General features: G+C 48.2%; 1 protein-coding gene across 1 annotated transcript; it reads left to right on the top strand.

Annotated features, from left to right (window-relative positions):
- Positions 1–526: 526 nt before the first annotated feature.
- Positions 527–21,222, top strand: LOC102004123 (CMRF35-like molecule). The gene is given in 7 exon segments (XM_013508611.1): positions 527–536; positions 1,982–2,150; positions 17,271–17,320; positions 17,914–18,044; positions 18,163–18,247; positions 19,839–19,896; positions 21,066–21,222. Coding segments are annotated over 7 exon segments (660 nt in total).
- Positions 21,223–22,638: the final 1,416 nt, after the last annotated feature.

Below are 22,638 nucleotides of genomic sequence, written 5' to 3'. Positions count from 1 at the left end.
GGCCAGAGCTGGCCCAAGAGAGAAACCATGAGAGCTACAACCACTGGAAGTTCTCCATGGGTGGAATCACCCAAGCCCTTTGGATTTCACATCCTGCACAGATTGCCTTGGATGCTGAACTTGGAACTACAGGATTTACTGTTTGCCCTGCTGGATTTTGGACTTGCTTTGGTCCCATTCCTTTGTATCCCCCTATTTGTACCTTTTGGTAATGTTTCTCTGTGCCATTTTATGTTGAAAGTGTTTAACTTTCTTTTCATTTGAACAGGAACTTGCAGCTAAAACTTTGCTTTAAATATCAGAGGAGGCTTTGGACTGCAGTGTTGGTACGAGGAGGAAGATAAGACATCTGACAAATACTGTTGCAGAGACCCATGTTAACCATCCTGGAAGATTAACAAGACCAAAGATATGGAGAGAGGAGTGAGGAGTGGCTGAGTGTCCATCAAGAAATGTCTTGCCAAGCTCACCTTGAGGAAGAAACCACAAGGACCTTGGCTCAGTCCATCTTCTAGGCTCTTGAGCCATGTCCTCAGGTGAGCTCCCATCTCCCAGCATGGAGCTGCCCGAGTGTGGGACCCACATATGACTACTTGTCCCATCAAGGGACCCTAGGCAGCCTCTCCTAGCTGACCTATCTGAAGGAATTAGACCAATGCCATCTTAGCCAAGGCACAACTAGTTCAAGTTTCAAGATTTATAGGACCATATTAAAAGTCAGGAATGAGGGAGACAAAACTGCTACCCCCACTGGATGACCAAGATTTACAGGCCCTTTAAAAGGATGGACTCAGCAGATAAACATACACTGGCACAACAGCCTAGTGATCAAATGTTACAAAGCAACCCCAACTCAAGACAGCTTATAGCTCCTCCTACAGACTCCATAAAACCTCTCAACCGGTAAGAAGGGTACCACTCTGATGTTTGTTTGCCAGTAGTCCCTCTCAGGTTTTAATCCCAATAAAGCCTGTTCTTTGCTATGGAGCTCGGTTACGTTCATTTTTTCCTAACACGGTCTTTCCCTTTCTCTGGCACCTTTTACCACAAGAGGGAACCCAGAGAATCCCCTGAAAAGGCCTCCCCTTAGATGAAGGAAAAAGTGGGATGGACACAGACTCTTACTGCCATGGATCCCAGTGCCCCTCTATGTTTGCAGAACATGCTTCTTTTCCCACTTTAAATAAATATAGAACTTCTCTACCTTTTGCACCTGTCTTGTCCAGTTCTTTGTTGAGGACAAGAAGAACCTGGAAAGGGGCTGGGGATTTAGCTCACCGGCAAAGTGCCTGCCTGGCAAGCACAAGGCCATGAGTTCGGTTCCCAGTACCGGAGAAAAACAAACAAACAAAAAAAAAGAAGAGCCTGGAAAGAATCTCTAGAAGGGGCCCACAATACCCTAGAACCCTGGTAACGCTGTGGTCCAGCTGTCTTCACAACAGATCATTTTCCACAAGGTCCATCCAACATCCTGTCTTGATATTTCTTCTTGGTCATTCTCTCACCCACATTTTTAGATATGGGCCAAACAGCAGTGTGGGGTCGAGGAGCTGGGTGGACATAGCATCGTTCTGTGTGGATGCCATTGACTGTCCCTGATTTCATCTGAACCTCTCTGCTGGTATCATCCCTGCTCCAAATCCCTGGTTCTCCAATTTCTCTGGATCCGTGTGGACACAATAAACAAACGTATCCCTCCCAAGGAAGGTAGACAACAGTGTGGATGTGGCCGAAGGAGCCAGACTCCAAGTATTCTTCCTTGCTTTGCAAGATGACTCTCATCTCTGACAGGCCCATCTGGCCCTGGAGCAGCTTAGATGGGGCTAGAGAGGGGCCTAAGTGCTGGTCCTGCCTGCGGGGCTCATGGCATCTGTGCAGCACACCTAGAGTGACCTTGTCTATGCCAGTCAGAGTCACACAGGTGATATGGAGTGAGAGATCCTGGTTCTGTCATCAGGGCTGACATGTGCTTCCCCCTCAGGCCTGACCACAGCCTCCAGCCCTGAGAATGGCAGGAACAACCTTGGAACAACTTGTCCCATCAGTGCCCACCTGACCCACCACAACCAGAGGACACCCCCAGAACCAGCCCACAACAGGAGCAAGTGCCTGAATCTGGACAGTGCTTGTGGGTCTCCGCCCTGCCTGGAGTGAGGAAGTAAGCAGAGGGAGTGTGTCTCCCTCTTCTGGGCATCTTCTGCATTTGCCATCTCACACTAGGAGCTGGACCTATTCGCAAAATCCTCTGCTCTAGAATGGGACACAAAGGCAACAGGCATTCGTGGTTCTACTAGGAACAAGCTGGTGTTCTACCAAGTGGATTCACACAGTGAACACTAGCACGGAAGTTATTGCATATACACTGCCATCCAGGATAAAATAGTAAAAAAAAAAAAATAGTGGTCTTTTGGTTTTGGGGAGAGCCTGTGGGAGGCAGTACGATACTATCTTCTCCAGAACAATGAGGGGAGGCCTTGCTGATTAGAGATCATGTGAACTGAGGCTGCAGGGGTGGAGAGCCAAGAACTCTGGGTTCTGCAGAGAGCCCCAGGTAAGGAGAGAACAAGTGCAAATGTCCTGCTGAGGAGCCACCAGGGCCCGGCCAGGATAGGCAGAGAGTAGCAGGACACCAGTGCTCTCTTTGCTGTGAGACAATCAGCTCTGGTCAAAAGTGTCAGCCTCTGTTATAAACCAGGTCTTTGTAGACAAGTGGGTGACACCTGACCTGGGTCATTTCATGCATTCCATCAACAGCCATGAATTTTAAAGTCGATCTTCTGCAGACACTGGGCAGGCACCATTTACTCTTTGTGAAAAATAAAACAAAACAAACAAATGAATGGCCCCTGCCCTCCTGGCAGATGCTGTATTGCAGATAGGAGAGCAGACCGCACACAGACCTCACCCGTTGGTGAGTCCTGTAACCCAGCTGGTAACCGTCAGATGTGGAGGGCTGACATAGAAATCCCTTGATCAATGCAGCGCCATTGCAGGTCCCTGGGATTCCCTCACAATGTTCTCATGGCCCGATCTTCTTTGGTCCAAGTTCTTCAGTTCAGAGCCCACTTGGCGGCTGGCAGTTAGAGGACACTGGTACTGTAGTGCCACCACTTGGTCTCGGGTAGATTGGCATATTCACTAAAACTGGCAATAGGGGAAATAGGGAATAGGGGGAAAGTGCAGGGCTCCATGGTCTGTTCCTGGGGAGGGGACTCATTGTCTATCACCATGTCCTCAGGTCCCTGTTCACAATACTATAAGATTTTTTTTTGCAACTTTTTTCTTGTGCGTGTTCCTTATCGACCTAACATGCACAGATTCAGTGCATACTCCTTGACGTATGACTAACCCTTAGCATTGTGTACTCACCGACCAGCTTAGCAGGGATCATCACCAATGCCCCCCTGCCATGGCACCTTCTCTGAAGTCCTCTGCCCCACCAGGAATGTGACATTGCTCTGGTTCCCTGCTTTCCCAGGTGGAAGGGGTCCCTGGCTTCCCCTTGACTGTTACTCCCATAATCACCACATTCCTCAAGTGTGGAGCAGAGTGTCTCTTCCGTTTTCTCAGTTTGTCTACTCAGTTATGAAGTCTGGTGTTCAGGAAATAACACAGAAGTCTGGGATAAAACCTGAACCAAAACCCTTGGGATTGGGACACGGCAGAACCCACTCAGACATAGTTCTACTTGGACCAAACTTGTATTCAACTGCATGGATTCCACAGTGAGCAAGTCAGCACAGCAGTTGCCATACGAATCTGGCAATCTGGGATGCTCTTCTTCATGATGATCAGGGTAGGTCTCCATGGTTACAGGCCACATAAGCAGAGGCTGCAGGATGAGCAAGCAGGTATCCAGGAGTCTGGAGAGAGTGATCCAGGTAGAGGGGAGAGGGGGTAGCAATGCCCAGCTGAGCAGCTGTCAGGACTCAGCCAGGATGGGGAGGAGCAAATGCTCTGGGCTCCTGTGACCAGGGTTCTGTCTCCGCTGCCTCCCTCTTCATCCCTGATCATAACTGTCAGCCTGTTTTACAAACCCAGTCCTCAGAGACAGGTGGACTGGAGCTGGCTCATTCATTGTGTCCACCAGCAACCATGAATTGCACATGCTGACACCGTGCGATCACTGGGCAGGGACCGGTTGCTGGCTGTGGTGAGACAAGGCACTGGCCTCCTGAGAAGTGCTGTCTACTGAAGGGCAGGCATTAAACTAATAACAATATGTTGGCTCCTATACTGCCCCTGGGTCACCCTGAAATATAGAAACTTCTAGAAAATCCCTCCTAGAGCCCTGGTCCTGCCCTTCCTGTGTCCACAGTCCTAAGTTCAAGAGCACTCCCTAGGTTGCCTGTCGGGAGCAGTTATCATTCATGTAGGGCTATGTGTAATTCTTCCAGCCCCTTGGTTTGTCTACTTGGTTGTGCATATTTTAGTTGAGGAAATAAGAATGGAGAGAGCTTCAGTGGCTCCCTGTGAGTTAGAATGGAGTCAAAGCTGCACTGCATTGATCCACAAGTCCTTACTCAGGTTCATGGGACACCCTATATTGGGCACATAGGGCTGGTGTCCATTCAGAACAGGATCCCTGAAAGCCTGATTATTCTCTTCCTCCTGCAAACTCAACCTGATAAGTGTCTTCTGGTTTATTTGAAGAAGAACAGTTTGTAGATTAGTATTATAAATTCTTTGTGGCATAACAGGGTCCTTCTTTTTCTCTTTCCTTAAGGGGAATTGATATTTTCTTTATTTCCAGAACTATGCCTGGAAATTCAATAAGGGGATGTGACTAACCATTCTGAGGTGATTAATTTTTCATTGACCAGAGCAGACCTTGTGTTCTAGTGCAGGTAAAGGAAGACAGTGTTTTTCTGTGGCCCTGTGGTCCAGAGGCACCATGATGAACTTTCCAACACGAAAGACCAACTTGTGAGGCAGATGATACTCATGACTCATCCAAGCCAACGAGGCTCAGGCCTGGAGATCTTTACTCTGCGTTTCCAGTCAGCAAATATTTACTGAGTGTGTACCATGCATCAGACAAGGATCAGGAGTGGGAGGTGAGCAGTGAGTAAACAGAAAAGAACTGCTTTCATTGAGTTCACATTCCCGCAGGCAAAAAGAAACAATTAACAAGTGCTAAAATACATGCGCACACACAGGAGGAAGCATAAAAGAAATGGAGAATGTAAAGATTAAAATAAAATAGATATGATGGTGGCTGATACAGGGGTGGACATGACTACATTGGATTCTTCAAATAGGGTAATTTGTAGGCAAGGATGAGCTTGACTAGACGTGATTACTTCAGGAGAAATAGTCCTGGACCTTGACCTGCTCCCACCTAACATCAAGGACAATGTCATGCTAAGGCCTATGTTGTTTTGGCAATGAGACTCTGACTTCAGACATATGTGGATTGATGTACTCTGGGACTTCCTGTTCCCACTCACGCTCTGTCTTAAATGTCGGATTATTAGTGTAGATCCAGAAGAATCGCCAGGCTTATTACGAGCTGCTTTATTAGTTATAAACAGAACTCTCTTTGTACTTGGGGTTTGGGGAATCAGTCAGCCTCATACCACCTCAACTTCCTCTTTCAGCCCTTCTTCACCCTTTTGAACTCTTCCACTCTCAGTCCTCTGTCCTGACTCTCACTAGGGAGTGGACTTTGGCAACAGGATCAGAAGGGAACATAAGGGTCCAAGAGTGGAGTGACAGGTGCTCCACTGGAAGGGGCAATGAATCTTAGCATATTATTTTGTATAAAATAGTTTCAGTAAAAGCCTAAGTGATGCCTTGGGAAGCCTCCTGAGACAGTGTAAGAGCTACTTCCCCAGATCAACTCTGCCCAGGAATGTCTCCCCAAGATAAGGGGCGCCTAGGCCTAGGTAAACCTCCTGTGACCCTGCCTGGGCAGTTCCATCTCCTGGCCCTAGGTAAACATTGTAACCCTAAAGGAATGCATAGGTTGTAAAAAAGGAGACAATCAGAACATAATGGGAGAAACATCTATCATGGTTAGACATGTGACCTGCAACTGACCTGGGATCCAACAGGATGAGAGAAAGACCATATGGCCAAAGGGGTCAGCGAATGTAACATCCCCATCTGTTACCATGGAAACCAAAAATGGAAACCAAAATGTATATAAGCTAGGAACAAAGGCAGGCCCCTTGTCCACTTCCCAGGTTGGTAAAGGGAAGGATTGGGTGGCTAGCCTCAAATTAAACTCTGTTTTTTTTCTCGATGGACTCAGATCTCTTATGCCGGGGGTGTTTCTGCTGTAACACCACAGCTAGATCTGGAGACAAGGGCACAAGAAGACAGAGCTGCTGCCTGAAAGGCAAATACTCTGCTGGGGGTTCAGGATCAAGATGGGACACTGTGTAAGGTGTCAAAGTCACAGTGTCAACTAGACCTGTGTGAAGCCAGAAGAAAATCTGAGGCACTCAAGGGTCAGAGTAGTCTGTTAGTGCCTAGGGTAAAAGTTGTTGGGACGCAGGCACTCTGTGCTCACCATTAAAGCTAAGGAAGATGGACAGCGCTGACCCCCACCTTGAGGATTGTCCATTCTAACAAGAAGGAAGTGACAAATCCTAGAGGGTGAGGAGGTGCCACCAAGGAGCAAATGCTCCAATTGGGCTCTTCTGTGCATGTTTGTGTGACCATCAGTCTAGCAGCTGTGGGCTGTGTAGAGGAGATGACACCCCCAAGCCACAGATTTGAGCTGTGCCCAGTCTCTTGAAGTGAGAATAGCCAGTGGCATGGAAGCCTGGGAGTGTCTGCACCAGCTCAGACGGCTTCATTTCCTGCAACTTGCCCCGCTCAGGCATCACACCAAGACAGACAGACCAGAAAGCACAGCAGCACAGGAAAGCAGAAGTGGGGGCATGCACATCAGGCTGTCCGTAGGAGGCTGTATCTTTTTCCCTCCTGAGCCTCATGAATTTTCTGCTGGAAAAATAATCCTAAGTGACATGTCCACGTGGCTGCCTTCTTCTGCCCTTCTTGCTGGTCTCCGATGAGCAGTGCCAGCCCTGAACAGTGAAAGCTGTGTCCTGAGTGGGACAGAGGTGGGGAAGGAGTGGCTGATAGAGGCAAATGGGCTGAGGAGAGAGTGGGAGAGGAGGAGGAGTAATCAACAGCAGCCAGTGCCTACCTCACAGGGGTCACCAGGCTGCAGTGCACAGTACAGTTTACCATACACTCCTATACCCTGGATAGAGCCAGTGCTCAGTGAGCGGGGCATTCACGACAGTCACTGTCATAATCATACAATCTTGGCTCGACACACAAACGCACACTCTCACACAGGCACACCCACACATCAGTGCACACACGTACACACAGGTAAATACACACACATACAGTGTTTCCCCACCTGGCCCTTTCTGCCTCCATGGATACTCTTCTACCCATCCCCATCTCTGGGGGAGGGAACTCCTCATCTCTCAGTTCTGATACCTGGGTCTGGCAAGGCCGATCTCTCTGCACTGCCTTCTCCAGATCCGAAGGCCCTAGGACTTGACTCCAAAGAAACCCTGACCCATCTCATCCATGAGGGCCCAGAACGGGGGCTTGTGTTTTCCAGGTGTTTGTCTCTCAGTGGCCCCAGCACTGTGACAGGCTCTGTGGGGGATCCATGAGTGTGCAATGTATGTATAAGGAAGAATCCAAGGCACATGACAAGTACTGGTGCAGAGAACCACCTGTGAAACTTGTACCCCATTCCAGGATTGTGGAGACAAAGACTGAGAGAGCGAAGTGAGGCAGGGCTGAGTGTCCATCAGGGACCACCCTGCCAACTTCAGCTTCATGGTGACCTTAGAGAACCTTCTCTTGGAAGACACAGGCTCATACTGGTGTGGGGTCGATAAACCATGGCAACAAGGATTGGATCCCATCTTCGAAGCTGTAGTGACCGTGCTCCCAGGTGAGCTGCTTCTCATCAGAGTCAGAGCTGCCTGAGCCTAGTCCTGGTTTTTTTCTCCCTGCAAAAACACTGGGGCAGGAGAGAATGAGCTGGGTGAGTCAGTGACATGGGACACAGTGCGTCTGTGTGTGTGTGCGTATGTGTGTATTATGTACAGACCATTGTGTACACATGCACACACAGAACCACATGGGGCACCTATGTTGAGAACCACTATGAGCCCCACACTGTGGGGTGCTGTCTTAGGCTGCCCCTAAGACCCAGGCTCTTTGCTGACTAACTGCCCAACCTAGGGTTCTGTCCTCTGTGCAAGGGACATCCCACCTCACCTAGGACTGCCTCCCTCCTCTGTACGGGAATGGGATCCTCAAAGCATTTGCTCCCCTCTAACAAAGCTGCCCTGACCCGGATGCCTAACTGGACACTGAGCTGCTATGGAAGGTTCTGAGACACTGGTCTCACTGCTCTGGTCCTAGGGGTATCTCAGTGGCCCCAGAGGGGCACAAGAAGGAACTCAGACCCCTGTTTAGGGTTTTCTGTCCCTTTGGGAGACCATGCACAGTGTCTCTAGTGTCTCCCCCTTTTCTCTGGAACTTTTACTCTCAGGAAGGATCCCCTGAAAGTGAAAAGGAAAAACTGTACAAGAGAAATTATTCTTTTTAAAACTTTGTTCTTCTTTAAACTGCCTTGCTCTGTAACTGCTTCATGGCTCTGTAATTACGTTTCTTGACCCTTGAAACTATGAGAGCATAACCAAACATGCAGGATGTCTGATTGGAACAAGCTCCATGATCATTAATTTAGTCTTGTAACTGATGATCATTAATCTAGCCTTATGACTGATGATCTCACCCTGCTAGCTAATCAGAGAACTGCCAGGCTGTTCTGTCTTGCCTTTGTAAGTCCTGCTTATGCATCATATAAAAATGCTAGCCCACAATCATGGGGAACCCGGCTTTGTTGACTGGGAATGATCACGACAAGAACCACCAGTGTAAAATAAAACTGTTCACTGCCTCCAAATCCTGGGCATCATTTTGATGTTTCTGCTCGCCATAGCATCAGGACCTCCCTTCTGGGAGAAGGACAAGTGAGACCAGAATAGGCTTTCACAGCTATGGAGCCCAGTGCTCCTCACTGTCTGTGAATAATTCTCTCTTAACAGAAGCCCCTGGTTTCATGAAACCAAGCCTAGTGCCTCAATCTAGGGGTCAAGATCAGTGCCTGTGGCTGGAATTCTGAGGTTGGCTTTAGTGCTTCCCAGTTCTCTCTTCCCATGTGGAAATTTCCCTCCCTCACATTTGTGGATTCATATTGAAGAGTAAAGAAGTAAAGTCTTATTTATATGGCTGGATGTAGCAGAGAAGGCCTTTGTCCAGTTGGCCTCAGGACAAGCCACTCTCCATCAGGTCTACCAGGTGTCCACTTCTGTACATCTTTCCTTCTTTTTATTTTCTTCTCCATGGAGAATGCTCCAGAAGTATACTTGGGCCCATGGAGCTGGATGGGTGTATGGGGGGCACTGAGTGACGCAAAATCCCATCATTCAGTGTGGACCTCACTGACCATCGCTGTTTTCATTTGAAGCCTCACTGCAGCCATCAGTCCCGCCTCTGTACCTAGCTCGCCAACTTCTCTGCATCAATCTCTACTTAGTTGGCATCATGGCATTTGTCTCCAGAAGAACTGAGGGGGGTTAAACTGAGGCTGAACTGGACTTGGCACCAAGCGTCTTAGCACAGATGCTCAAATCCTCCTGCTTAGCAAGCAATTTCTCACACATTCAAGTGTCAACTGACCACTTTTGATCTGGCAAGGAAGACAGTCTTGATCTGGGCTAGGTGTGGCCCTGAGGCTTGTTCGATAGAGGACATGTCCAACCGTCCCTGAGTGACCTAGTCCAAGTGAATCAGAACCATACTGATGATAGCAAGTAGGAGACCCCGGGAATGTCACTGGCCCTGACTTGTGCTTCACCCTCAACCCCAGCCACAGCCTCCAGCCCTGAGAACACCATTAGCACCTTGGGACCTCCCCTGGCCCTGTCAGCACATAGCCCGGCATCACCAGAGAACAGACCTCCAGTCCCAGCCCACGGCTAATGGAGTGAGGGCCTGTGTCAGGACCATGTGTCTAGGTGGTAGCTGAGTTGGAAGTGGACAGGGAGGGGGACTGTGTCTCTCTCCACAAGATCCTCCTGGACCTAGCAATCACATACTGATTAAGAGCATCCTGCCAAGTTACAGGCTTCCTTCTCAGAATTTGGACACAGCAGGCCCTATCCAGATATACCCCTGAATGGATAAAGATTGTGCCTTACCTGGTGCATTCACATGGTGAATCAAGTCTGCACATAAGTTTCTATATGCATAGAGGAATCCAGACGAAAGTGGAAGAAATAGTTATCCCTTGAGTTGGGGAGAGTGTGTGGGAGGGTGGTGGGGTTGCTACTGGGGAGGCATCAATGATTAAAGGTCATGTGAGCGTAGCCTGCAGGATTGGGGGAGCCAGGTACCCGGGGCTCTGGAGTGGGTGTCACAGGCAGAGGAAAGAGCAAATGCAAATATCCTGAGCAGTCACCAGGACCTGGCCAGGCTGGGAGGAGCTGGTGCTTTGGTGCAGGAACCAGCCTATGAGTTTGTCTCTAGCTGGGGAGCACATGAGGATGAAAAACAAAAAGACACAGAATTAATTTTAAATGCGGGAGCCAGGGGGTTCTTGCTTCTTTTGGGCAAAGAGCCCTGAGCATTTCCTTGCTTTTATTCACTTAGACATGTGAGCAAGCACGAGATTTATCTTCCTCCTATTATCAATAGTATATGCCTAGATAAACAACCTGATCTCAGCTGCGTTGACTTTTCCCTGGAACCTGCAACGTGCTAAAGAGCACACAGCTTGCTGCCTTTCTCCTTTGTGCTCACCAAGGAGGTCGATTAGGCCTCCATCCTTATTATCTGGTCTCCTGCACTTTGGGGTCAGGTGGCCTTGGTACTCTCTTCTGCTTCTCTCGCCAGTCCTAGTAACAAGTTTCAAATTGTGTTGACAAACTGGGTAGGCTGAGCTGAACCTGGTCTTTCATTCATTCTTCCCATCAACAACCAGGAATCTACACTCCGAGACATGTTTGTAATGCACACACACAACCACACAGGGGCCTATGCATTGTCTTTAAAAGTCTATAGCCAGAATCTTTCCAGGTTATAGAGTAGGACCAACCTAGAGATCATCTGCCAATAATTGTTCCTTAATAACAGAACTTACCCTTTCGTAAGAACTAGGCTGTGCTTCTCTCTAAAGGTCAGGGTTAGTGCTTGGGACTGGAATTCTGACTCATTAGTTCCTCCAAGTTCTCTCTTCTTGGTCTTGCTTTCTCCCATGTGGAAGTTCCCCTCCCTTACATTTTGTGGGTTCATACGGGAAAGGGAGGAATAAAATCCTATGATATCACTAGGTGCGAAAAGGAAGGCCTTTGTCCCACTGATCTCGGGTAGGTCCCTCTCCATGGAGCCCATTAAGTGTCTGCGACTCTAGATCTTTCTGTCATTCCCTTCCCAGAAGGAAGTTCCAGTAGCTGTTTGAGTCCTAGGCTTTGCTGACAGAGTGGGACTGAGTGGGTTGAGAGATACAATGTCCTGTCATTCCTTGTAGACTCCGCTCCCTTTTCCTGTGCTCATTTAAAGCGTCATTCCAGCCATCAGACCCACCCCAGGGTGCTACTTCTCTGTTTTCATGGGATCAATCTCTAAACAGTAGGTATCACTGCATTTGTCCCCAAATAGGATAGAGGAGGAGAAACGTGTGGCTGCAGTTGGGTTAAGCCTGACACTAACTATCTTGTCATCAACACTCAAATCCTTCTGCTTAGCAAGACATTTCTTACTTCTGCAAGTACCCACCACAGTGCACATTTTAGATGGGGTGCAGAGGTCAGTCCTGGAGAGGTCCATGTGTGGTCGTGGAGCTTAGTATTGTAGGACCTCTGTCCAGCACAGCCTGAGTGACCTGCTCGGGGGGGAGAGTTAAAGGTGAGAGTTACAGGACAGGGAGTGGGAGACCTGCCCTGAGCTTCACCTTCAGCCCTGACCTCAGCCTCCATCCCTGAGCACCCATCAGCATCCCAGTGCCCCCCCATCCCATTCAGAACATACCAGGCTCAGCACAATCGAAGAGGACAGCCTCAGTCCCACAGAAAGGCCGAGGTAAGGACCTGTGTCTGGACTGTGCCTCCAGATGGTGGCCAGAGAAGAGGGCAGAGGAAACAGGACACTTCAGGGCTACAACTGTAATTGCTAATTGCACATTGAGAGGGTCCTACTATGTGCCAGGTGCCCATCTCAGAAATGGGACACATCAGGAACCCATCAAGACACGGTCCTCCTAGGAAAAGCTTGTGCTTTACTAATGTGTTCACACAGTGAACCAGTTAGGAGAGGTTACTATATAAATATGGCAATTGGGAATGAAATAAAAAGAAATATTTGTTACTCCAGTCTGGGGACAGTGTGTGGGAGGCAGGTGGGGATCCTATCTTCTCCATGATGATCAGATAAGACCTCACTAATTAGAGCCCCTGTGAGTACCGGACTGCAATGGGGGAGCCAGCCACCCAGGGGTCTTGTGGAGAGTGGTCCAAAGGGGAGAGTGAGTGCAAATGTCCTGCCAAGAACCATCAGGACCCAGTTAGGGTGGGTAGAAATAGGCACTCTGTGAGCCTGTGGCCTAAATAATCTCTCCCCTGCCGCCCTCACCAGCCATGGTCAGAAGTACCAGCCTGATATTAAACCCATTCCTCTAGGCAGGTGGATCTGAGCGGGCTCATTCATTCATTCAATCAATATTCAAGAATTTGACATCCTGATGAGTGGCAGGCACTGGGCAAGCACCAGCCACTGCCTGTGATAAGACAATGCCCCAGCCTCGTGGGAAATGCCCCAGCCTCATGGGAAATGCTGAAGTCTTTTACCTCAGATGTGTCCTGCCCAAATGTGGGAGGCTATGGTAATCTGTCTCTGGACAGGTCCCTCTTGGATCCCTGGGCTGCCCTTATGGCCCTCTCATAGCTGTGCCTTTTCTATGCCCACAGGCCCAAATTCAAGGACACTCCATGGGCTGTCTGGCAGGGGCAGTTGTCCTTCATGTAGGGCTGGCTGGGCAGGATTGGTCCTCATGTGAATCACGGTGAACATAGGATCCAGGACATAAGGGACAGGGGCAAAGTGCAGCACCAAGGAGGAGGCCATTGTCACGATGTTCCCTCACAGGTCCCTGCTCAGCGGTGCCAGCCTCTGCTCCTGGTCTTCCTGATCCTAAGCATGTTCAGTGACGTCCTCTGAGCGCACAGGCTCAGGAAAGCTGGGAGAGGTGACAGTCTCATCATGAAATCAGTGACATCTGCTGTCCATTGAGGCCTTTTCCAGAGATACAACTTCTGTGGTGGATGTGAAGGATCTCTGACCGAGGAACCCTCTGTCACTTTCCACACACTCACTGGAATCCCCTTTTGAAAGTTACCAAAACCATTTCCTTGTTCACCATCCGCATATACCAAATGAGGATCTAATCAACGCACACTCTGTGAAGTGTGACTGCATAGCAGCCTTGCATACACACATGCCAGAAGAACCTCAGGTGATTGCTAATGCATTGGAAGCCCCTGGTGACCTTCTTGAAATCTTCAGTCCCACCAGGAGTGTGGTATATCCTTTAGTCCTCTGTTTTCATAATCGAGGGCAATTCCATGAGTCTTTTATGATCTTCACTCCCAAAAATGCCCACACTGGTTGGGTGTGGGAGCAAATGTGTGACTCTTCCAGTTACTCAGTGTGTCTACTTAATCATGCATCATTTAATTTTGGAGTAATAATGCAGAGCTTCAGGGATGCACTGATCTCCAGCATAAAACAGATGAAATGTGTATAGAATAAGATAAAATAAGTAGGATGGGGCCGGTGTAAGGGTGAAGGTGACTATCAAACCCTTAAAATAGGGTAATTTGTCAACAAGGATGGACTTGACAAGACATGATTAATTCAGGAGAAAAAGTGAGTAGATTCTGGACCTTAACTTCCCTCCTTCCATCTAGGAAAATATGGTGGTAAGGCCTATGACAGACGTCATGGGAATGAGACATTTTAACTTGGGGTGTATATGCATCCACATACTTTGGGGACTTCTTGTCCCCATCTATGCTCTGTACAAAGTCTCAGTGTTGTGGTTTGTGTCTGGATGTCCCCCCAAAGCCTCATGAGATCATATGGGAGGTGGGCTTTTTGGAGGCAGCTGAATCTACAGTTTGTGATTGGTTCATTGTCTAGTGCTGGGATTAGGGGTATGAGTGCTACACCCGCCCTAGGGCGGTAGCCTGCATACAGTATAAGGGAGGAAGAGAGGCTTGCTCTCCCCTTTTGCTCTTGATGCTTTTGCTGTCTTCCACTGCCATGAACTGTTGCCCCTCTGCCACGCCACCCTGCTTTGGGGCCAACAGTTTATGGACTGAAACCTCTACAAACTATCGGCTAAATAAACCTTTCCTTCCCTAACTTTGAGAGCTGAATATTTTGTTCCAGTAATGAGAGAAAAATAACAAGACAAAATTGGTACCAAGAGAGTGGGGTCATTGCTGTGACATTGCCTGGCCTTGTGGCTTAAGAGCCTTAGGAATTAACTGGGAAAGGTTTTGAGAGATTGACCAAAGAGGCAGCCCCCCATATGCTGTAACTATATGGGAGACTCTGGTCAGAGCCTGGAAAACCAGAGTACTGATGGAAATGCTGCTGATTAAAATGAAGCTCAGGAGGCTCCTACTGAGGTCTGATTGGCTGCTGGATCCCAGGTGGAGTATATTGTGCTTTGGCAGAAAGTTGTTCTGCATTTTGCTTGTGTTTAGAGATATTGCCTGGATGACTAAAAAATTTCAGTGCAGTCTACTGTTGGGATAGTGGCGTGGTTACTGTTGAGCTTTTGGCCAAATCTATGCTGGAAATTAAGAGCAAAGAGTCAGTAAGGTGATTTGAAGCATTTGGCCTCAGGGAAGTCTCCCGTGGAGCTGTGGGTTGCAAGGATGACACAGAAGAGAACATGGTTGTTGAGAAGGAAGCGGACAATGGAAAAATGAACCTTCACCTACAGAGAAGAGTGTATTCCGAGTGCAGGAGATCCCTGTTTCTTAGTGTTGCTATGCCCTGTTGTTAAAAGTTAACGGGAAACAAAGAATTGTGATTGTAATGGCTCTTTAAATGACTTTAATGTACTTTTTGGATATATGTTTGTAATCACGTTAATTGGTCAAAGCATTGTGGTTTTAACCCTGGACGTAGATCACCCTTTGAATATTTTGCTTTTGGCATGGAAATGAGTGCAGTAAGAATTATATATATGTAATTGTTACACTAATGTAAATGCGAATAGACCAAGACATGTTAACCTTTCACAAACCTGCCACTGGAGACTATGGTTGAAGGAAATGTGTCTGGTTATCAAGTTGACCAAGGGTGGATTGTGGTGAATCTAACGCTTGTCTTCTGGGAAAAAGAAACTGCAATAGCTTGAAGTTGAAAATGTGGATACCGCTGCACTCACACACGCTCATTCTCAGACTGTAAAGCCCCTCCCCCCCTCCTCCAGCCAGGCATGTGAGAGTAGTGCATTGCGAAGGGACAGTGACGGCGGGCTTGTGCCCCAGGCTCTCTTTCTCCTCACTAGCACAGGCCAGGCTGCCTTTTACAGTGCAGCACCCCATCTGAGCCCAGTCCCTCCTCTTCTCCCAAACCCACGGGCAACTTGTAACACTCAGCTGAACTCAGTCAGAGTGGTACAGGATGTGGAAGGATTACCTGAGGATTGCTGCCCACAGCATAAAAAGAGAACCTTAGGGGAAGATGGTGTGCTGTTGATTCTCCTGGAGAAGCTTGTCATGTTGCCTTTCCTGATATAAATCTGGTTGTTCTCATCATCAGAGGAGCTCGAGACCCCGCTGTTGCTGAGGAAGGTTGTGGTTCTTTTGAGGGGAGCTTGGGTCCTTACTTTGAACCTTGCCTCCTGGATCCAGTGCAGATCCCTCGGCCTGCTGGCACAGATCCTTTATCTTGCTGGTGCAGACTTTCTCGCTTCCACCACTGGCCTTTGGGCATTCCTAGTGCAGATCCTTGATACAGACTTGCGTGAGACATTGTCGTGGGCTCTAGGCCTCCAGTTGAACTTGCAGGGGACGTCTCCTTGGGCTCCAGTTCTTCAGCTAGACTTGTGCAGGACATTGCCGTGGGATCTAGGCCCTCTGCTGGATTCTTTGGGTCTCTAGTGTATGGACAGATCTCCTGCACTCTTTTGCAGTTGACTCTTTGGGTGAATATTATAAAATAATCCTATAAATTACATGTCCTGCATTAAATATTTTCCCTGTAAACCCTGACCATAACACTTAGTAATCACTTTTAATCCAGAAAAGTCACTGTAGCCAAGGCTTATGATAAGCTCCATTTTTCATTATGAGATTACATTCTCTGGGTGTTTGGGGTATGTGGGTAGGGTCAGCCTTCTACCACCTCGACTCCATGTTTCAGCCCTTCAGGCCTCCCAGCTCTCTCCACTCCCAGTTCTCTGTCTTGGTCTCACTGGGGAGTGGAGTTTGACAACAGGACAAGAGAGAAACCTGAGGGTCTCAGAGTGCTGTGACAGCTGCTCCTCATCCAGATGTGGGGGCAAAGCACAAGAAGACAGGCTGCTGTCTGGAGGATATGACTCTCGATGCAGACAGAGCACCAAAAGAGAACACTGAGAAAGATGTCTGTTTTCACAGTGCCAACTCAACATATTGTGTTAAATTAGAGGTCAGAGCACTCTGTGACTGCCTCAGCTAAAGGTTGGAAGGACGCAGTTCTCCATGGTCCCCATTAGGGCTAGAGAAGGACAGCTCTCGCCCCATCCTCAGGGATGGTCCTTCCTGACAACAAGGAAGTGACATATACAGAGGATGGGGTGGCCCTGTTGAGGAAATGCTACAGATGGACTCTACTTTGCAGGTGTGTGTGTGACGGTGAGCACAGCAGTGTGGACTGTGTGGAGGGGGTGGGATCCCCAAAGCACACACCCTGGACGTGCCCAGTCATGGGGAGTTGGAGGAGCGAAGGGCACCAGGGCTGGGAACCACCCCACACAGCTTCTCTCCCTGTGCTTCCTGCATCCCCCTGGCCCGCTACAAAGTCACACCTGAGACAGATGGACCAGAGAACAGAGGGGCAAAAAAACATAAATGAAGATGTGGACACTGGATCCTCTGTAAGGAGAATGTACTTATTCCCTTCCAGGCCTGGTGCCACTGTAAGTGACATCTTTGCTGAAGAAATGTGACCGCATGGCTGCCTTCAGCTTCATTCCTGCTGCAGGTTCCAGGTGGGCAGTGCTGGCCCTGGACAGCAGAAGCTCTGTCCTGAGTTGGAGAGGGCAGGGGCATGACAGGAAGTGGGGAAGGATCCGCTGATAGAGGTGAGTCGAGCGAGGAAGAGGGTGGGAAGGCAGAGGAGAAGCTAGGAGCAGCGAGCACCTGCCTATAGGGCTGGCAGACTGCAATGTACCACACAGAGAAACTGAGGCCCCTGCATGCTGGACAGGATCGGCACTCAGAGAGGGGCACCTGTAATAGCCATTGCTATAAACATACAACCCGAGTGTGATCTAACACACACAAAGCACATGCTGTCGCATAGGAACAGCTATGCTCACACACATACACACATGCATGCACACACACAAAGGCCCCCCCCATACCCATGCAGGCAGTATGTTCTGTCTGCATGGACACCCCTTTCCCTGTCCCCACCTCTGGAAGAGGGAGCTTCTCACCTCTTGGTCCTGATTCCTGGGTTTGGCTCGGCTGGTCTCCCTGTGCTTCCTCTTTCAGACTCAAGGACCCTGAGGACCCGACACCAGGGTCACCCTGCCCCTGCCCAGGTAAGAGGGCCCAGAAAGAGGGCTATGTTTTCCAGGCTGTTTTCTCCTAAGCGGCCCCAGCACCATGACTGGCACCGTGGGGGGATCCCTGAGTGTGCAGTGCTGGTATGAGGAGGGAGACAAGGCACATGACAAGTACTGGTGCAGAGGATCACTTGTGGCATATGTGACATATTGTGAAGACCAAAGGCTTGGAGGGAGAAGTGAGGTGGGGCCGAGCGACCACCAGGGACCATCCCGCCAACCCCAGCTTCACAGTGGCCTTGTAGAGCCTCTCCCTGCAGGATGCAGTTTCCTATGGTGTGGGGTCAGTACATCGCAGCATCGCACAATTTGACTCCTTTAAGGTCATGGTGTCTGTGCTCTCAGGTGAGAAACCTCACACACAGCTGCCTGAGTCTGATCCTGGTTGTTCCCGCCCTGAAGAGGGACGTCAAGTAGGAGAGTGAGTCGGTGACTCAGGACACAGTGTGTATGTGAGCGGGTGTGCGCTTGCCCATGTGAACACGGCTGTGCTAAATGTATCGGTGTATGTGATGGATGTGCAGACACATGTTTGTATGCACTGGTGCACACAGCCACACAGAAAACCTGAATTTCTCAGGGCTGAATTTTTTAGGGTGTGGGGTGGACAGGCCCTGAGTCCCAGCTTTTTGCTGACTGACTCTCCTGATGATGGCCACGTCCCCTCTGAAGGAGACCCCATGTCTCACCGGGTCTGTCTCCATTTCCACATAGAAGCAGGGCCTCTGGGGTATTTCGTCTCCTCTGTCACAGCTGTGCTGACCTGGGCCTGAGTGACTATCTCCCTGTTGTGGGTGGTCCAGAGACACCAACCTCACCACTGTGGTTCTGGAATCTTCTCAGTGGCCACCAGAGGGGCACAAGAAGGAGCCCAGGGCTCTATGTGGCCTCCCTGTCCCTTTGGGGGATGCCACTAGGTCCTTCAGACTGACTTGTCTTCCCCTTTCTCTGGCACCTTTTAACCACAGGAGGGAACCCAGAGTACCCTCGAAAAGTGTCTCTGCTTGAGCAGAGAGACAAGTGGGATAGAAAGAGGCTCTCACTGCTACAGACCCCGGTGCTACTCCATGTCTGTAAATACTTCTTCCTAACCAGAAGCTCCCTTATCTCATGGGAACCAACCCAGCACCTCTACGTGGGGTTTAGGGTTAAGCGTGAGGCTGGAATTCTGAAATTGGCTCTAGTTCCACCTAGTTCTCTCTTCTTGGTTTCATTTCCTCCTTGTGCAAATTCCCTTTTCATGCCCTTTATGTGTTCATACTCAAGAGTGAGGAGCTAAAGTCATACTAGATGTGTGAAAGGAAGACGATTGTCCATCTGGCCTCGGGTCAGGATACTCTTCTGGGATCTACTAAGTGTCTGTTTCTCTAGATCATTCTTCCTAGTTATTCTCTATCTCCCGAGAGGACTCTCCAGTGGCCTGTTTTGGACCATGGGCCTGGAGACTGGCCTGCTCTCATATGAAGCCTTACTCCAAAAACCATTAATCCCGCTCCAGGACTTGGATTTTCCAATTGCTCTGAATCAGTCTCTACTCAGCAGGTATCACTACATTATTTCCAGGAAGGATAGAGGGAGAGGAAGAGAAGGTGTTGCTATGACTGGACTGGCTGTGGCCCCAAGTGTCATCAGAGACACCCAAATCCTCCTACTTAGGAAAACAGTTCTTGCATCTACGGGTAACTAGATGATCACCATGCACCTTAGATGGGGTCAGAGGGCAGCCCTGGTCAGGTGCAGGTGTGGCCATAAGGCTTGTTGGTCCTGGAGGCCCTGAGTGACCTGGTCTGTGTGAGCCAGAGCCACACAGGTGACAGTGAACGAGAGACTCTGGGGATGTCATGGGGCCTGACCAGTGGTTCACTCTCAGATCCAGCCACAACCTCCAGCCCTGAAAGCACCATAAATACTATGATTATTCCTCTATCACTCTCAGCACATGCCAAGCCAAGTGTCACTAGATAGGACATCCCCAGTCCCAGCTCACCACCTCAGTAAGCACCTGTGTCTGGGCTGTTCCTCTGGTGGCTGACTTTGGATGGAGAGGTACAGGGACTGCGTCTCCCTCACCTGGGCCCTTTCTGCACTTGCCATCTCATACTAACCTAGAGGGTCTTACTAAGTGCCAGGGAGTCTTCTCAAAACTAGGACACGGCAGGGACCACCAGGCAGTCCTAATCAGACCAAAGCTTGTATTCTACCAGGTAGATTCACAGTGAACAAGTCAGCAGAGAAACTGCTATATAAATACAGCAATCAGGGAGGAAAGAGAAAAAATATTTTTACTCAGTTTGGGGAGATCATGGGAGAGGTTGGTGGAGATGTTATTGTCTGCATGACAATCAAAGGAGGCCTCACTGATTAGAGGCCACATGACTATGGGTCTGCAGAGCTAAGGACCCTGGCACTCTAGTCTGCAGAGAGTGAGTGCAAATGTCCTGTTGAGGATTTGAAAGGACCTAGCCAGGCTGGGCAGGAGCTGGTGCTTTGAGCTCCAGTGACCTCCTTTCCTCTCTTCCTTAGGTCCCAACCTTGCTCACTGTAGGGAACCTCGTTGGTCTCTCACTGTACACCGGAGAGAAATGGTGGTGGGTATGAGAAAAATAAAGACAAGAGACAAGAGCTGGGTCAGGTGGAGTTACCTCTTACCTAGTAGGAAGAGGACTGACTTCAACAGTAGGGGCATTTATTTTATACTTTGCAAAGTTAGTATCAGGAGAGGTAATGTTGCCTAGCAATGACTGTAATTGTCCAGGCAGGATGCTTTTCTCAATACTGAAGTAGCTTGACTGCTCGAGGCACACTGGTTCTGTCCTGCCCTCACACGCATGATTGACTTGAGTGCCCCAGCTAATAACTCATAAATGTGGAGAGCTCTGCTAGAAATTCTCCTGGACATAGACCATTCCTCCATCCCCAGGTTCCCCTCATGTCTTTCCCGTTGTAATGCCCTTCCTATAACCACAGCCTCAAGTTTAAGGGCACTCCCCAAACTTGAGGTCAGGGCCTTGGTCCTTCATGGAGGGCTGCTTTGTCTAGGGTTGGTCCTCATGTAGATCACTGTGGACATGGGAGCTTTGTACTGTATAGGGGATGGGGCAAAGTGCAAGGCAGCACAACCTCTGCATTGGGTGGCAGCTCACCATTACCGTGTTCTCCATAGGTCCCTGCTCAGCAGCGTCTACTTGCTGCTCCTGGTCTTCCTGAAGGTGTCCCTGTTCCTCAGCATGCTCAGTGCCATCCTCAGGGAAGCTCTGTGTGGAGGCAGAATCAATCTGATTACAAGAACCAATGAAGGCTGTTTTCCACTGAGGACATGAAACAACCCCTCTTGTGGATAAGGATGCTATTCTGACTAACAAATCCATGCTTCTACTAAAATAGTCTAACCTTTGTGGAAATACTTGAGAAATTTTTCTTGGGACATGTCAGACACATAAAAGTAAGTAATAAATAACTGTACTTTAAACCAAAGATACTCCTCCACACTTTGTGTCCCTTTCCATTTTTAGCCTAATATCATTAACATATGTGCATCTCCTTTCTGATCGCATGTGCCTACTTTCTATCCTCTACCCTCTTCTCTTCCTTCTCTTCATTTTTAGTTCTGTTACTTCAATATTGTTGTAAATATTCTTGAACCTATTTCCTAGGATACGTGTTTATGTGTCCTAGAATGCAGTTCTCTTTTATCACATGTGGTTAATCACTCTACTAGGCAATTTCAAATTATTTTCCCAGGCAACTGACCATTTTCCACTCCTGTCTCCAGTCCCACTACCCCCTGCCTTATGAGTCTTCCTAAATATCTCCACATTACTGAATGTGAAATGATATCTGGTTGTTTTCATTGGAATTTATCTGACTATGGCTGAGACTAAACACTTTTGTGTGTTTATTATATAATTAGATTTCCTCTTTTGTGAAGTGTCTTTTCTAGTCTTTTGTCTATTTTCTGTTGACTGTACTTCCTTTATTTTTGATTTTTAGAAATTCTTTACAAATCTTTTCTAACATGTTTGTTACATGTCTCCCAAATATCTTTTGCCAGTTTTTTTTGGCTTTCTGACATCTTTTAAGAAACTGTTTCTAATTTTAATATAGGAAAATTAGTCAGTATTTTCCTTTGTTTATATATCTTCAGCTTTATTTAAGAAAGTATTAATATCTTAGAATTAAGATATATATTATATTTTCTCCTAAAGGTTTAAAACTTTCCCTTTCACAAGTCCTTGATGCACTTTTGATTGATTTTTGTGTCTAGGCTGAGGGAGTAATTTATTTTCTTCCCTTCCATTTATTTCATTAATCATTGTCCACATTTCCTCCTTGGTCTGTAATCCCATTCTTGGCATATATTAATTTCTGTACATTTGGATCTTTTTCTTATCTCTCTGCCCATTTAATTTGCCCAGCTTCTCATTTCTGAACCAATACAACACTGTTTTAATTACTATATTTCATATTAAAGTCTTGATATATGTAGGGCACACTACTGCACACTGTTCTTTGATATGCCTTTGCGAACATGGCCATTTACAGGTGCTGAAAATGACATCAGCTGCTAACTCTATCCTAGCACTTGTTTCTTTTTCTTAAAATTTTATTGGTACACGTTTGCAGTTCATGCAGTTTATAATCGTCTTGGGGAGTACTTACATGTACATACCATAGCTTCTTTCTTTTATTTTTTAAGTCCCCTTCCCTCCCTCCCTCTCCTTCCTCCTCTAATTCTC

This window comes from Chinchilla lanigera, unplaced genomic scaffold (assembly GCF_000276665.1).
Source record: "Chinchilla lanigera isolate Chin_1 unplaced genomic scaffold, ChiLan1.0 scaffold00152, whole genome shotgun sequence".
Lineage (NCBI taxonomy): Eukaryota > Metazoa > Chordata > Mammalia > Rodentia > Chinchillidae > Chinchilla > Chinchilla lanigera.
The sequence above is the reverse complement of the archived record's forward strand: the minus strand, read 5'-3'. Positions and strand labels throughout refer to the sequence as shown.